This window comes from Sebastes fasciatus, chromosome 21 (genome assembly GCF_043250625.1).
Source record: "Sebastes fasciatus isolate fSebFas1 chromosome 21, fSebFas1.pri, whole genome shotgun sequence".
Taxonomy (NCBI): Eukaryota; Metazoa; Chordata; class Actinopteri; order Perciformes; family Sebastidae; genus Sebastes; species Sebastes fasciatus.
The window spans coordinates 245,930-262,370 of record NC_133815.1 but is presented as its reverse complement, the minus strand read 5'-3'; the positions used below and the strand labels follow the sequence as shown (position 1 = coordinate 262,370).

Below are 16,441 nucleotides of genomic sequence, written 5' to 3'. Positions count from 1 at the left end.
GGGAAGAGGAAATATACTCTATGGAAACGCTGACCCATTATCTAAGGACTAAAGCAAGGACCCATCAACAACGCTGGGAAAATGGATTGCATACAAGAGAAAAGATGGCTCATGTTCACAGATGATCTGAAAAGAACAGATCAAAGTTTGTAATGTCAGAGTAGTGCCCCACCCCCCCCCCCTCCCCTTTTTTTGTTTTAGTTATATGAGTTTATCTTTTTTTTATGTTTGATGTGAAATTTGTTCAGTGTAATAAAACTGGAAAACACATAAATAAAAAGTAAAAAAATAAAAAATAAAAAATGGTGTCTGACCTCAGAGTCTCCAGTTTACAGTGTGGACTCTCCAGAAAACCACACAGGAGCTTCACTCCTGAATCCTGCAGGATGTTTTCTCTCAGATCCAGCTCTCTCAGATGGGAGGGGTTGGACTTCAGAGCTGAGGCCAGAGAAGCACAGCTGATCTCTGACAAACTGCAGCTCTCCAATCTGAATAAAGAATAAATGATGTAAGTTTAGAAGACAACGTTCCAGCTTGAAATCATTCAATGTTTAATAATGTGTTCAGAACTGAAGAAGGTTTAGAACGTAGAAGTTTAGAAAATGTAAACTCCAAACACCTGAAGCCAACAGGATGTAGGTTAAGAACTGTAAAATACAAACAGTGAAACAGAGCTCTCATTCATTCATTCTCTTCAGGCTGACGTGCTTGCGGTAAGAGTATTGCCTCATTTCCGGTTGCCTGTCTTTCTGTGTACTGCTAGTGTTCTGTAGCTGCTCTAGCACATCCAGGGCAATATAGTTCTACTCTTTATTACAGCGGCTAATTACCCGCTACATTCATACTTACACTAGTTCTGCTTAAGCACTCATAACTCGCTCCTTTTTAGAGACTTCTCCATAATCCCACAGTTGCTTGCAAGCTATTCAGCTCTGCTAACGCTAGCTGGGCTATCGTACTGTAGCATAGCAGTAGCTTAGCAGTTAGCGATGGCTTCTCTCTCTCCCTCTCCTGCTCTCTCCTGCTCTGTGTGTCTCATGTTTAGTTATTCCTCTGCCTCCTTTAGTGATAATGGTACATGTATTAAATGTAGTGCACTTGCTGCATTGGAGGCGAGGGTTAGTGAATTAGGAGCCCGGTTCCGCACCATGGAAACTAAATCATTAGCTTCTGTAGTTAGCCAGCCCTTAGCCGGTGAGGGCCGGCCAAGCGTAGCTCCTGCTAGCCGTCCCCCGGCAACCCCCGAGCAGCCGGGAGGCTGGGTGACTGTCCGAAGGAAGCATAGTCCTAAACTGAAGCCAACGGTTCACCACCAACCACTCCACGTTTCAAACAGATTCTCCCCACTCAGCGACACACCCGCTGAGAAACCAACTCTGGTTATCGGCAGCTCTATTCTGAGAACCGTGAAGTTAAACCAGCTACCATAGTTAACTGCATCCCTGAAGCCAGAGCTACCATAGTTAACTGCATCCCTGGAGCCAGAGCTACCATAGTTAACTGCATCCCTGGAGCCAGAGCTATCATAGTTAACTGCATCCCTGGAGCCAGAGCTACCATAGTTAACTGCATCTCTGGAGCCAGAGCTACTATAGTTAACTACATCCCTGGAGCCAGAGCTACCATAGTTAACTGCATCCCTGGAGCCAGAGCTACCATAGTTAACTGCATCCCTGGAGCCAGAGCTACCATAGTTAACTGCATCCCTGGAGCCAGAGCTACCATAGTTAACTGCATCCCTGGAGCCAGAGCTGCCATAGTTAACTGCATCCCTGGAGCCAGAGCTACCATAGTTAACTTCATCCCTGGAGCCAGAGCTACCATAGTTAACTGCATCCCTGGAGCCAGAGCTACCATAGTTAACTGCATCCCTGGAGCCAGGGGAAGAGGAAATATACTCTATGGAAAAGCTGACCCATTATCTGAGGACTAAAGCAAGGACCCATGAACAACGCTGGGAAAATGGATTGCATACAAGAGAAAAGATGGCTCATGTTCACAGATGGTCTGAAAAGAACAGATCAAAGTTTGTAATGTCAGAGTAGTGCCCCCCCCCCCCCCCCCCCCTTTTTTTGTTTTAGTTTTATGAGTTTATCTTTGTTTTTATGTTTGACGTGAAATTTGTTCAGTGTAATAAAACTGGAAAATACATAAATAAAAAGTTTAAAAAAAAAAAAAAAAACGGTGTCTGACCTCAGAGTCTCCAGTCTACAGTGTGGACTCTCCAGAAAACCACACAGCAACTTCACTCCTGAATCCTGCAGCTTGTTTTCATACAGATCCAGCTCTCTCAGATGGGAGGGGTTGGACTTCAGAGCTGAGGCCAGAGAAGCACAGCTGATCTTTGACAAACTGCAGTCCCTCAATCTGAATAAAGAATAAATGATGTAAGTTTAGAAGACAACGTTCCAGCGTGAAATCATTCAATGTTTAATAATGTGTTCAGAGCTGAAGAAGGTTTAGAACGTAGAAGTTTAGAAAATGTGAACTCCAAACACCTGAAGCCAACAGGATGCAGGTTAAAAACTGTAAAATACAAACAGTGAAACAGAGCTCTCATTCATTCATTCTCTTCAGGCTGACGTGCTTGCGGTAAGAGTATTGCCTCATTTCCGGTTGCCTGTCTTTCTGTGTACTGCTAGTGTTCTGTAGCTGCTCTAGCACATCCAGGGCAATATAGTTCTACTCTTTATTACAGCGGCTAATTACCCGCTACATTCATACTTACACTAGTTCTGCTTAAGCACTCATAACTCGCTCCTTTTTAGAGACTTCTCCATAATCCCACAGTTGCTTGCAAGCTATTCAGCTCTGCTAACGCTAGCTGGGCTATCGTACTGTAGCATAGCAGTAGCTTAGCAGTTAGCGATGGCTTCTCTCTCTCCCTCTCCTGCTCTCTCCTGCTCTCTGTGTCTCATGTTTAGTTATTCCTCTGCCTCCTTTAGTGATAATGGTACATGTATTAAATGTAGTGCACTTGCTGCATTGGAGGCGAGGGTTAGTGAATTAGGAGCCCGGTTCCGAACCATGGAAACTAAATCATTAGCTTCTGTAGTTAGCCAGCCACTAGCCGTTGCGGGCCGGCCAAGCGTAGCTCCTGCTAGCCGTCCCGCGGCAACCCCCGAGCAGCCGGGAGGCTGGGTGACTGTCCGAAGGAGGCATAGTCCTAAACTGAAGCCCACGGTTCACCACCAACCACTCCACGTTTCTAACAGATTCTCCCCACTCAGCGACACACCCGCTGAGAAACCAACTCTGGTTATCGGCAGCTCTATTCTGAGAAACATGAAGTTAAACCAGCTACCATAGTTAACTGCATCCCTGGAGCCAGAGCTACCATAGTTAACTGCATCCCTGGAGCCAGAGCTACCATAGTTAACTGCATCCCTGGAGCCAGAGCTACCATAGTTAACTGCATCCCTGGAGCCAGAGCTACCATAGTTAACTGCATCCCTGGAGCCAGATATACCATAGTTAACTGCATCCCTGGAGCCAGAGCTACCATAGTTAACTTCATCCCTAGAGCCAGAGCTACCATAGTTAACTGCATCCCTGGAGCCAGGGGAAGAGGAAATATACTCTATGGAAAAGCTGACCCATTATCTAAGGACTAAAGCAAGGACCCATGAACAACACTGGGAAAATGGATTGCATACAAGAGAAAAGATGGCTCATGTTCACAGATGATCTGAAAAGAACAGATCAAAGTTTGTAATGTCAGAGTAGTGCCCCCCCCCCCCCCCCCCCCCCCTCCCCTTTTTTTGTTTTATTTTCATGAGTTTATCTTTGTTTTTATGTTTGATGTGAAATTGGTTCAGTGTAATAAAACTGGAAAATACATAACTAAAAAGTTAAAAAAAAAAAAAAAATGGTGTCTGACCCCAGAGTCTCCAGTCTACAGTGTGGACTCTCCAGAAAACCACACAGCAACTTCACTCCTGAATCCTTCAGCCTGTTGTAGCTCAGCTTCAGCTCTCTCAGATGGGAGGGTTTGGACTTCAGAGCTGAGGCCAGAGAAGCAAAGCTGATCTCTGACAAACTGCAGTTCTCCAATCTGAATAAAGAATAAATGATGTAAGTTTAGAAGACAACGTTCCAGCTTGAAATCATTCAATGTTTAATAATGTGTTCAGAGCTGAAGAAGGTTTAGAACGTAGAAGTTTAGAAAATGTAAACTCCAAACACCTGAAACCAACAGGATGCAGGTTAAAAACTGTAAAATACAAACAGTGAAACAGAGCTCTCATTCATTCATTCTCTTCAGGCTGACGTGCTTGCGGTAAGAGTATTGCCTCATTTCCGGTTGCCTGTCTTTCTGTGTACTGCTAGTGTTCTGTAGCTGCTCTAGCACATCCAGGGCAATATAGTTCTACTCTTTATTACAGCGGCTAATTACCCGCTACATTCATACTTACACTAGTTCTGCTTAAGCACTCATAACTCGCTCCTTTTTAGAGACTTCTCCATAATCCCACAGTTGATGCAAGCTATTCAGCTCTGCTAACGCTAGCTGGGCTATCGTACTGTAGCATAGCAGTAGCTTAGCAGTTAGCGATGGCTTCTCTCTCTCCCTCTCCTGCTCTCTCCTGCTCTGTGTGTCTCATGTTTAGTTATTCCTCTGCCTCCTTTAGTGATAATGGTACATGTATTAAATGTAGTGCACTTGCTGCATTGGAGGCGAGGGTTAGTGAATTAGAAGCCCGGTTCTGCACCATGGAAACTAAATCATTAGCTTCTGTAGTTAGCCAGCCCCTAGCCGGTGCGGGCCGGCCAAGCGTAGCTCCTGCTAGCCGTCCCCCGGCAACCCTCGAGCAGCCGGGAGGCTGGGTGACTGTCCGAAGGAAGCATAGTCCTAAGCTGAAGTCCACGGTTCACCACCAACCACTCCACGTTTCAAACAGATTCTCCCCACTCAGCGACACACCCGCTGAGAAACCAACTCTGGTTATCGGCAGCTCTATTCTGAGAAACGTGAAGTTAAACCAGCTACCATAGTTAACTGCATCCCTGGAGCCAGAGCTACCATAGTTAACTGCATCCCTGGAGCCAGAGCTACCATAGTTAACTGCATCCCTGGAGCCAGGGGAAGAGGAAATATACTCTATGGAAAAGCTGACCCATTATCTGAGGACTAAAGCAAGGACCCATGAACAACGCTGGGAAAATGGATTGCATACAAGAGAAAAGATGGCTCATGTTCACAGATGATCTGAAAAGAACAGATCAAAGTTTGTAATGTCAGAGTAGTGCCCCCCCTTTTTTGTTTTAGTTTTATGAGTTTATCTTTTTTTTTATGTTTGATGTGAAATTTGTTCAGTGTAATAAAACTGGAAAATACATAAATAAAAAGTAAAAAAAAAAAAAAGTGTCTGACCTCAGAGTCTCCAGTCTACAGTGTGGACTCTCCAGAAAACCACACAGCATCTTCACTCCTGAATCCTGCAGGTCGTTGAGTCCCAGATCCAGCTCTCTCAGATGGGAGGGGTTGAACTTCAGAGCTGAGGCCAGAGAAGCAAAGCTGATCTCTGACAACCTGCAGCTCCTCAATCTGAATAAAGAATAAATGAAACAGAACAAGACTGGATTTAGTCCTCATCTCGTAACACTCAGGTTATACGGGGATGCTTCACAGACAGAAGGAATGATGACAGACATCAATAACTCTTTGAATGTACATATGAACACGTGAGTATTGTATTCAGATAGACTTGAACAAAATATGAACCTCTAAAGATGTTTCTGATGCAGAATATTTATTTGGTTGTTGTTGTAATCTAAATGTCTGTGTCTTCAAATAATTAGACAATGCTGACTTGAAAATAGGTCTGTGGTTAAAGGTCCGGTGTGTAGGATCTGGCGGTGTCTAGCGGTGAGGTGAGGAGATTACAACCAACTGAAGCCTCTCCTGTGTGCCAAGCGTGTTGGAGAGCTACTTGAAAGTCCCTCTCTAGAGCCATCTGGAGCAGAGCCAGTGCAGAGAGAGTGTGTGTTCAAACTACATAAACTACAGTCAGTGAACTGACCTCAGAGTCTCCAGTCTACAGTTTGGACTCTCCAGTCCAGCAGACAGCAGCTTCACTCCTGAATCCTGCAGGTAGGGGTTGTGACTCAGGTCCAGCTCTCTCAGATGGGAGGGGTTGGACTTCAGAGCTGAGGCCACAACTTCACAGTGAGTATCTGAGAGTCCACAGTGAGAAAGTCTGTGATGACACAAAAATGACAAAATATGTTATTATGAAAAAGGACAGTTTATATATACTTCATGCATTTGATGACTAAACAGTTTGATATATACTTCTTTGATTAACATTTGCTCCTCACATCAGTGGTTCAGCTAATCTTATCTCACTGTCTGACATGAAACAATAATTATTTTTCTTTAATCTTGCAGATGAAGAGAGAGAACATGTAGTTACATTGAGGCTTCCCTAATGTCCAGTCTGTCAGTGTGATCTGATCCCAGGTCTGTCTACACAAAGTTAGCATAAAACTCTGTGAATAAGTGATAATAACACGGTTGAGAAAGATGACCTCTCTTTGCTGCTACCTGCTGCTGTCAGGTTCACGTCCATAAATGGGAAAATTCAGTGACAGCTGCCAAACGGTAGAGAAATTAAACAGATTGTGTAATAATATTAGACCTGTACATAATTAAACATTCATATAATTAGATATTTTGATGACTGCATGGCGTTTTGTCATTAACACTCTTTTCTGAGCATCAAACATAATCAGCTCACAAACACAATTAAAGAACCAATAAGGTTGCATTATTTTCAACATAATGTCATCAGAAAGATGTTATCAGTGTATTAGCATTAAAAACACAACATTGATTTTTGGTGTGTATAAAATCTCTTAAAAAGTCTGAATTCTACCATTCTGCTGTTATATATTCATCAGACCGCTGTTATTGGTGGAAGCTTTGTATTTCCTGCTACTACTCTTCTCTACAGCAACAAGAGAGAGAAACACCGGAGTTTCCTTCCGTGAGCAACAGAATAAAAGGAAAGACTTAAAAACAAGATGATGGAACACAACTTGAATTCATGAGCAATAAAATGCACCATTGCTCGATTCAACACACTCAGGGGTTTTACAACAACTATCTTTGTCTCGTATGATCAGTAGTTTACGGTGGCTAATGCTAGAGTTGGGTCGATTTTCGGTTTTACCGGTCCGGTCCTACTGCTTGCAATCTGAGGATAGATATAGACACATGTACACATTACATGGGATTTATTGTTTTTTTTACTGTGGTATCGAATTTGATATCGAGAATCGTGGAAATTCACTGGTATTGGTATCGACTACTAGATTTCTGGTACCGTGACATCCCTACTTGTGCTATCAAATCACTGTTAGCATAGCATTCAACATTACCCCATAATTGTCACTTGTGGCCACAGTGGCTGCTTCAGCTAAAGTTACATACTCAATCAATAATAATAATAATAGTAATAAGAAGAATCTATCTATACAGAACTTTTCAAAAACAACTTTACAAAGTGCTTCAAAGACATAAAAACAGAATATACACAGAGCAGTTACAAAATAGAATAAATACAGTGGAAATCAGTGTGGAAGCAACAGAAATGAGTAGTTTGAGTTAGTTTTGTCCAGGTTCTTTAGAGGTGCAACATGTAAGATCTGGCCAGAATTTTAGTTTAAAACATTAAAAAAATTATCATTAACAAAAGAATGTGAAGAAGTAACAGTTTTGAGGTTATGCCAAATACATCAATGTTTTGTGCTGCAGAGATATCTACGGCCAACCAGCGAGGTCCGGCTCTGACTTTCTTGTAGTACTAGTCTACTTGTACCTCGAGAGGCGATAGTGAGTCACTGTAGCGTCCAGTCTGTCCTCAGTCCAACATGAGAGGACCAAGAAGTAGAGCTGCAGCGAGGGCTCGTCAATGATACATCCAGGGTCTGTGAGCGTTTTCATAGTTTCTTTATCTAACTATAAAACAAGGAATCTCTGTGTGTCTGTCTGTGTGTCCTTCTCATATCTTGAGAACCGCTCATCCAATCAACTTCACACTTAGTGGGTGTATTGCTGGGGACCCAAGGACATGCATTCTCAAATTTGGTGCAATTTGGACGCACGACATGTTCAATATTATTAAACTTTGAATAAACGAGCGACCAGCGCTCTGTTCAGCAGCGGGGGGCGGGGCTTCAGGGCTCTGCAGACTGAGTCCAGCATGTCGTCCACAGCGGGCAGACCGCGGCTTATTGACTGCTGTTCACTTTACAATCAAACTCTTCTACTGTATTTCACCGGTGTGACCGTGAGTAAGCTGTGGCCTGTGTGTGTTTTCCCCCGTGAGTAAGACGGTATTTCCCCGGTGTCAGACTTGATACTAACTAATAGCACTAATAATGTTACCTCCGCCGGGAGTAGAGTGTGCGGCAGCTCCAGGAGACGTACCCCCAGTTAGCAGTTAGCTCAAATCCAGCCAGTGCAAACCCAAGCACCAGGGCTCTGATCCCAGGACCACCCCGACTCCCCGCCGGATCAGCAAACGTTCTGTTGCTGCCGTTACACCGGTTAGACCCAGCGCTCCACCAGACAGCTGATCTTTTGTTTTTTTCATTTGTTTTACCAGATTCACATGTCGTCTCCATCACCCAAAAACATAAATAAGAAAAAACTGTAAAATGTAACAATTATTAGAAATAAATAGAATAAGTGTTCATTAACTTGACAGCTAGAAACACAACCTACTGAAACATTTTAACTCAACATTTGAAACAGCTCAAAAACATCTGTGACAAAATACAACGGACATATTTATGTAATAAACACGTGGAACACTTATACGAATATTATATTTTAAGAATAATTTATAATGTGTATATTTGAAGAACTAAAATAGTAATCTACACTGATCTATAAAGTTAATCACATCTGGACTTACTCAGCTTTTCTGCAGTTCCTCACAGCTGGAATCAGTCTCCGTCGTCCCTCCTCTGTTGTCTTGTACTTCTTCAGGTCCAACTCATCCAGAACCTCCTCTGACATCTGCAGCATGTAGGCCAGAGCTGAGCAGTGGATCTCAGAGAGTTCCTTCTCTGATCTGTTCTCTGACTTCAGGAACTCTTGGATCTCCTGATGTACCGAGTCGTTCATCTCCGTCAGACAGTGGAAGATGTTGATGCTTCTGTCAGGAGAGGTATTATACCTGTCCATCTTCTTCAGGTTGTTGATGATTCTCTGGATGATTTCTGGACTGTTGTCTGTCTGACCCAGCAAACCTCCTAAGAGCTTCTGGTTGGACTCCAGAGAGAGGCCATGAAGGAAGCGAACAAACAGGTCCAGGTGGCCATTTTTACTTTCAAGGGATTTCTCCATGGCTCTCCTCAGGAAGACATCTAGAGATGGGTAATGGTCATTGTTGCTTTCATCACCCTCCTCATCATCATCCGTCTCCTCATCATCACCACCCTCCTCATCATCATGTCCTTGCTTAGAGATTTTCTTGAGAAGAGACTTTGGGTTTGACTCTCTGTGCTTGTGTTCTACCAGGAAGGCCTCCAGTACCTTTGTGTTCCTGTTTGTGTAACAGTGGAATATGTAGGCTGCAGCCAGAAACTCCTGAATGCTCAGGTGAACAAAGCAGTAGACTGTTTTCTGGAAGATCACACACTCTCTTTTGAAGATCTCTGTACAAACTCCTGAGTACACCGAGGCCTCTGTGACATCCAGACCACACCGCTCCAGGTCTTCTTGGTAGAACATGATGTTTCCTTTCTCCAGCTGTTCAAACGCCAGCCTCCCCAGCTTCAGAAGAACTTCCCTGTCAGCCTCCATCAGCTCCTGTGGACTCATCTCATGTCCTTCAGCATACTTCTGCTTCTTCCTCTTTGTCTGAACCAACAGGAAGTGTGAGAACAGGTCAGTCAGGGTCTTGGGCAGCTCTCCTCTCTGGTCTGTAGTCAACATGTGGTCCAGAACTGTAGCAGTGATCCAGCAGAAGACTGGGATTAGACACATGATGTGGAGGCTTCTGGATGTCTTGACGTGTGAGATGATTCTGCTGGACAGCTCTTCATCACTGACTCTCCTCCTGAAGTACTCCTCCTTCTGGGCGTCAGTGAAGCCTCGTACTTCTGTTACCCTGTCAACACATGCAGGAGGGATCTGATTGGCTGCTGCAGGTCGGGAAGTTATCCAGACGAGAGCTGAGGGAAGCAGATTCCCCTGGATGAGGTTTGTCAACAGCACGTTGACTGATGACTTCTGGGTGATATCAGACACAACCTTCTTGTTCTTGAAATCCAGTGAAAGTCTGCTTTCATCCAGGCCATCAAAGATGAACAGAACTTTACAGACAGCGAGCTTCTCTGCTGTGACCTTCTGTAATGTTGGATGGAAATCATGGAGCAGCATGAGAAGACTGTACTGCTCATCTCTGATCAAGTTCAGCTCCCTGAACGAAAGCGGAACCACCAGACTGACATCTTGGTTTTCCAAGCCCTCTGCCCAGTCCAGAGTGAACTTCTGCACTGAGAAGGTTTTTCCAATGCCAGCGACGCCGTTCGTCAGAACGACTCTGATGTGTCCCTGTTGGTCAGGTAAGGCTTTAAAGATGTCGTGGCACTTGATTGGAGCGTCATGGAGGGTCTTCTTCTTGGACGCTGTCTCAAGCTGCCTCACCTCATGTTGGGTATTAACCTCTTCACTCTGTCTCTTTGTGATGTAGAGCTCAGTGTAGATCCTGTTGAGGAGGGTTCCACTTCCTGTTTCATCAGTTCCTTCAGTCACACGTTCACATCTCTCCTTCAGACTGATCTTATGTTCATCTACAACCTCCTGCAGACCTCTATCTGCTGAAAGAGATTGACAAGTTTGAGACAAAACACAGAAATGTATTATTTCCATTGCCAATATGAAAATCATCAATATAAGAACATATAAAGAAGTAAAGGTCATAAAGTCATCATCCCTTCTTGAAGTCAAAACTAACATCAATGTAATTTTGACATTTATTGTTAATAGTTTATATTTTTAAAGAGAAGCATCATAAATGCTCCTTTTCCTCTCTGACTGTGTGTTGGTGTACATGTCTGATTGACAACAGAGGAGGCGGAGCCTCAGCTGCTCGCCAGCAGCTCTTCATCTAAACAGCTCACTGTGGCTGTTCCTACCGCCCTGTAACATTTAAAACTCATCAAATAATGCAGAATATGTTCATGTCATGTTGTGCAGACCTGTATTTACTGAATAGCACCTCTAACAAAGAACCGTGGATCTCGTTGACCAATACACTGCGTTTCCTTTAGCTGCTTCAAAATAAAAGCCCCCCGCTGGTGGAGGACTATTATGTGAAGCAGAAGGAAATGTTGAGTTTTCAGCAGTAAATGAACAAACCTCTGATGTGACTACAGCTCAGCTCAGTGTGTCCTGCAGTAGAAGTGCATGTATTCATGATTTGGCACAATGCAGAACAGAAAACAGGAAAAGACAAAGTAAACAAATGAGCTGAAATCTGAAACTTACCAGCTGAGTGCAGACAGTGTTTTGTTAGCAGAGGAACTGAAGTGACAGGACCCTGTTAAACATCTAAACTAACCAATGTTGATATTAGATATTATATCATAACACTTTTTAAGATGTTTAATGTGCTGTAACTGACGAGCTAATCAGCCCTCTACTGTAGCCTGAAAACTGATGTCAGCAGTGCAGCTTTCCTCAGTGGGTGTTTGTTTGGTCTCTTGTTCAACGTGTCGCTCTGCAGGACCAGACGTGTGTTTGTAAGTTAGAGAAGGAGACTTTAGCAGGAAAGCTAATGTGGGCTGTTGTTCACAGTCTGTGTCTCTTGTTGTGTCTCAGGCTGCTGTCTGGCTGTTAGTCAGTGTGACTGTCTGTCTGTGATAGAACAGTGATGTTGTTGCTTTACAGACAGTTTAATAGTTCTCCATCTTCATCTATGCAGATGGAGAACAAACAGCATTCTGATTGTTAATGCAAAGACGGAGTGCTATCATAAAAACAAAACATACAAATATATCATTATTTCTTTTGGGTTCAACAATAGTCAGTGTATTAAAACAACAAGTCTTGTTTCCAGACATGAAGACATCAGCAGACACATCTACAGTCTTACTTTGGACAGTGCTGGTCTGACTGGCTGTCTGAGGTCCAGGTCTTGTTCTGGTCTGACTGGCTGTCTGAGGTCCAGGTCTTGTTCTGGTCTGACTGGCTGTCTGAGGTCCAGGTCTTGTTCTGGTCTGACTGGCTGTCTGAGGTCCAGGTCTTGTTCTGGATCTGGACAGCAGCTCCTCCACAGAAGCATGACTCCTCTTCTTCTCTCTGTGGAGACATTACTTTATTATTAAAATCATGTGTTGATTGTTGGTGAAGAATATCCAGACTTGGCCGACACTGAAGCTCAGATGGTCACAGAGAAGAGTTAAAGTGTTGCTACTCTTCTGTTTGAATTCAGCATTCAGTCTGTGATGAAAATGTTCCTTTATTTTAACTCTCCTGCTTTAATAAACAAGAATTAGCTGATTTCCCTATCTGACTGTCTTATTGAACGTTTAGTGATCTGGCTGAAGTTTGTTTATTAAAGAGGAACAACGGACATTTTTAAAACATTGATATTATTCTATTCTAACAAGAAACACCAGAGTTACATGATGTGTGTCAGACTGATGGTCACCTCAATATTTAGATCACTTCTAACCTCAGTTCAAACCTAACTAACTCAAACTAAAGTGACTGTGAATCAGTAAAGGACATAATCAGCTCTCTTTAATGGAGGACTTTTACTGTGAAGTAGCTGCAGATAGTGTGTATTATACAGGAGAACAACAGACACTTTTAAAACATTGATATTATTCTGGAGGCTGTAGAACATGAAATAAACTGCAGCTTGCTCATGGACATGCATACTGCGAGGGCGCGCCGGGAAACCACAAGGTGGCAGCGACGCATTTCTCTCATCTACAGTCCACAGGGAGGAAACTGACTCAGACACTTTGACAGTGAAATAATAAAATGTTGGATTAACACTCACCCTGCTTCAAATGTTATCTCATTTTATGTTTAAATCATGTCAATAAATCAGTTTAGTTCAATACTAAAGTGCTTTTATAGTTCTGTTTTTCAGATTTATATGATTAAGATTCTTCTGAACATCTGGAAAAAAAATTATTCTGTCAGTTGTACAATAAAAAATAATTTCAGACATTTTGCTGAGCTGCAACTCTTTTTCATAATCCAAATATAGATGGTAGCCAGAAATGACACATCTTATTGCTCAATCAGTAAAACATGAAGCTACATGTTGAGGAATGTAAATCTGTTAGCAGAACGTTTTGTCTTCATCCTCAATGCTTCATCGTCCACCAGGTCAGCTTACAGTAAAAACAGTCTCTTACTTTGACTCTGAGGGTCCAGGTTCATTACTGAAGGTCAGAGGATCATCTTTAGACTGATCACTCTTCACAGACAGACAGCCAGAGACTAGAGACTCTGCTCCGTCCTCCTCTTCCTCCACACAATCACTCATCTTCTGATCTGAAGTCAGCCTGAGAGGTTAAACAGGACACTGACTGTGAGCTCAGAACACAAGAATCAAGACAAACAAGTTTGTTCAAGAGTCACAGGCAAGACTGAGAGAACAGGAAGACACACACACACACACACACACACACACACACACACACACACACACACACACACACACACGGTATACAGTATAATAAAACCAGCCAGCGCTCCACCTGGTCACTTCTCTTTAAGTCTCTGCTTGTTTTCTTACAGCAGGTTTAATGAGGATTATTCAGCCAATCACAACGTTGTGTTCACAGATGAATCAAACTGTTGAGTTCATTCTAACATTTCTCTCCTCTACAGTCCACAGGGAGGAAACTGACTCAGAGACTTTGACAGTGAAGTAATAAAATGTTGGATTAACACTCACCCTGCTTCAGTCTACAGTCTTCCTCCTTCTGCTCCGTCGACTCAAATGGCGTCTGGACTGACTGAACTCTTCCTCTTTCATGATTCCTTCTCTGTTCTCATGTTCTTACATCACCTGGATCAGTGTGACTCCTCCTCTCTCCATTTACAGGAAACCTTTAACGTCAGAGTTTATCTACGAGAGTTTGTGTGTGTTACTCACTAATCAGCTTTTTAACACGGTGTGTTTATGAGAATCTCTTTTAGCTTGAACAGGTTGAATTAAAATGAGTTTTGGTCAAATGTTATCTAATTTTTATGTTTAAATCATGTCAATAAATCAGTTTAGTTAAATACCAAAGTGTTTTTATAGTTTGTTTTTTACAGAATAAAATGAGTAAGATTCTTCTGAACATCTGGAAGAAAAATTATTCTTTCTGTTGCACAATTAAAAAAATGTCTGAGTTGCAAGTTTTTATCATGATCTAAACATAGTAGCCAGAAATGACACATCTTCCTTGTTCAGTTAGTACAACAAGAACCTACATTATGAAATGTATTATACGTAAGTAGACAAGGTTTCAGCCATAAGTACCTGTACTGTCACAACTAACATTTATCAACATGAACACAGTGATGCTGATCAGAGTATCAATCTGAATTATGATTATCAGCTGAAGAAACACCTCACTGATATTCATTATTAACATTATACAGGACAACCTGACATTTATTGATCAGAGTCAAACTGTTACAACTAAATATACCATTAAAGTTGAACACAGACTGAGCTGTCTCACCTTAAACAAGCTGATTACTTTAAACAGGGAATATCTTTGACTGATGAAGTAAAGCACTAATGTAATATCATATGAATGACTGAATGCTAGAATGGTCATTTTTTTGTTATAAACTACCTCAGGTTACTTCCAAAGCAAGTTTGTGATTATTAATAAAACATATTGTGTTGACAACTGTGCAGTGTTGCAGTAAAAGTGCTAATACCACACTGTAAAAATACTCTGTTACAAGTAAAAGTCTTGCATTGAAAATGTTACTTAAGTAAAAGTATGTAAGTATAATCAGTAAAATGTACTTTAAGTATTAAAAGAAAGAAAACGTCCCCTGTGACTGTTAAACTATGACATATTATATCATTAGATAGATTTATAAATAATAAAATAATTAAAAAGGAAAAGCAGCAAATCGTCACATTTGTGAAGCTGGAACCATGAAATGATTTTGCTTTAAAAATGACTTCAACAACCAAAAATGGTCCCCAATTAATTTCAGTCAATCAATTAATAAGTTAATGGATGCTTCAGCTGTACATTTTTATATGTTTATAAATTAACTAGTAACTAAAGCTGTCAGATAAATGTAGAGTGTAAATGCAGATAAATGGAGTAAAAAGTACAACATGTCCCTCTGAAATGTCCTGCAGTAGAAGTATAAAGTGGCATTAAAGGAAATTACCTAACATGTGTACTTGAGTAAATGTACTTTCTAACACTGTAACTGTGTAACATTAGACCATCACTTCAGCAGAAAAACAGGAGATTGATTTATAGAAAAGAAATACTAAATGAACAGTCCCTTTAATGGGCCTAAAAGTCAGCAAGTTCACTGAAGAGACGTCACCTAACTGGACGTTAGCCAGCTAGCTCGTCATGAACAATCCTGACTTTGTCCACTTTGTCAAACTTTACTAAACTTTACTTTAATAAAAAAGCCAGATTCCTCTCCTCCTTTCTTCCTCTTCACAAGAAACTGGACGGTGGTTTAGTTGTTGGTCCATCTCCTGGTTCCGTTCATTGATTTAAAACCGTTAAAATGGCGCCGGTCTGATCCGGGGAACCCATGGATGTATTAAAAGTGAATAAAGTCATAACTTTACGAGAAAAAAGTTGTAATATTACGAGAATAAAGTCATAACTTAACGTGAAAAAAAAACGTAAATTTATGATAATAAAGTCATAACTTTAAAAGAAAAAAGTTGTTATATTACAATAAAAAGTCAGAAGTTTACGATAAAAAAAGGAAATAACACCTAAAATTACTACTTTATAATATTATGACTTTATTCTCTAAATCTCAGATGTATTGTTTTCCTCAATGTGGCCCTAATACTCCGTCGTACCGTCGTACCATAGACCTACAACTATGATAAATAAAGATGTGAACAAAGAACAGTTATTCTTCTCCATGTTTAAAGTCCTCATGGAGCTGCTGGAGAGGAGCTGAAGATCTGCAGGTTTCTGACTGCTGCTCTTAAAGAACAGTCGTCACAAAGACACTGCAGAGGAGAATATTGGGTTTTATTTTTGGCACGACGTCGGACGTCACAGTTTTTATGTCGGAGCTCAGATTGTTGAAGCTTAAACATTTTTATTTCCTGCTGTGGACATTTTTAAAGTTTCTGCTCAGCTTGGTTTTGTTTTGTTTGGATTCCTGACGGCTCCTAACGCAGGGACGGTGGTTTGTCGTGTTTATATAGAAGAAGAAGAAGAAGAAGGTGCGTCTCCG

The 16,441-nt window shown here is 41.8% G+C and overlaps 1 protein-coding gene across 1 annotated transcript in view; it reads right to left on the bottom strand.

Moving 5' to 3' along the window:
- Positions 1-16,441, bottom strand: part of LOC141760068 (uncharacterized) — a 190,553-nt gene that overhangs the window by 36,798 nt on the left and 137,314 nt on the right. Inside the window, exons 18-26 of the mRNA XM_074622714.1 lie at positions 13,393-13,542; positions 12,114-12,319; positions 9,530-10,836; positions 8,925-9,415; positions 6,024-6,200; positions 5,375-5,548; positions 3,881-4,054; positions 2,194-2,367; positions 315-488 (exon numbers count right to left, since the gene is read on the bottom strand). Of these exons, the coding sequence (XP_074478815.1) occupies positions 315-488; positions 2,194-2,367; positions 3,881-4,054; positions 5,375-5,548; positions 6,024-6,200; positions 8,925-9,415; positions 9,530-10,836; positions 12,114-12,319; positions 13,393-13,542 (3,027 nt within the window). The remainder of the gene's footprint in view (positions 1-314; positions 489-2,193; positions 2,368-3,880; positions 4,055-5,374; positions 5,549-6,023; positions 6,201-8,924; positions 9,416-9,529; positions 10,837-12,113; positions 12,320-13,392; positions 13,543-16,441) is intronic.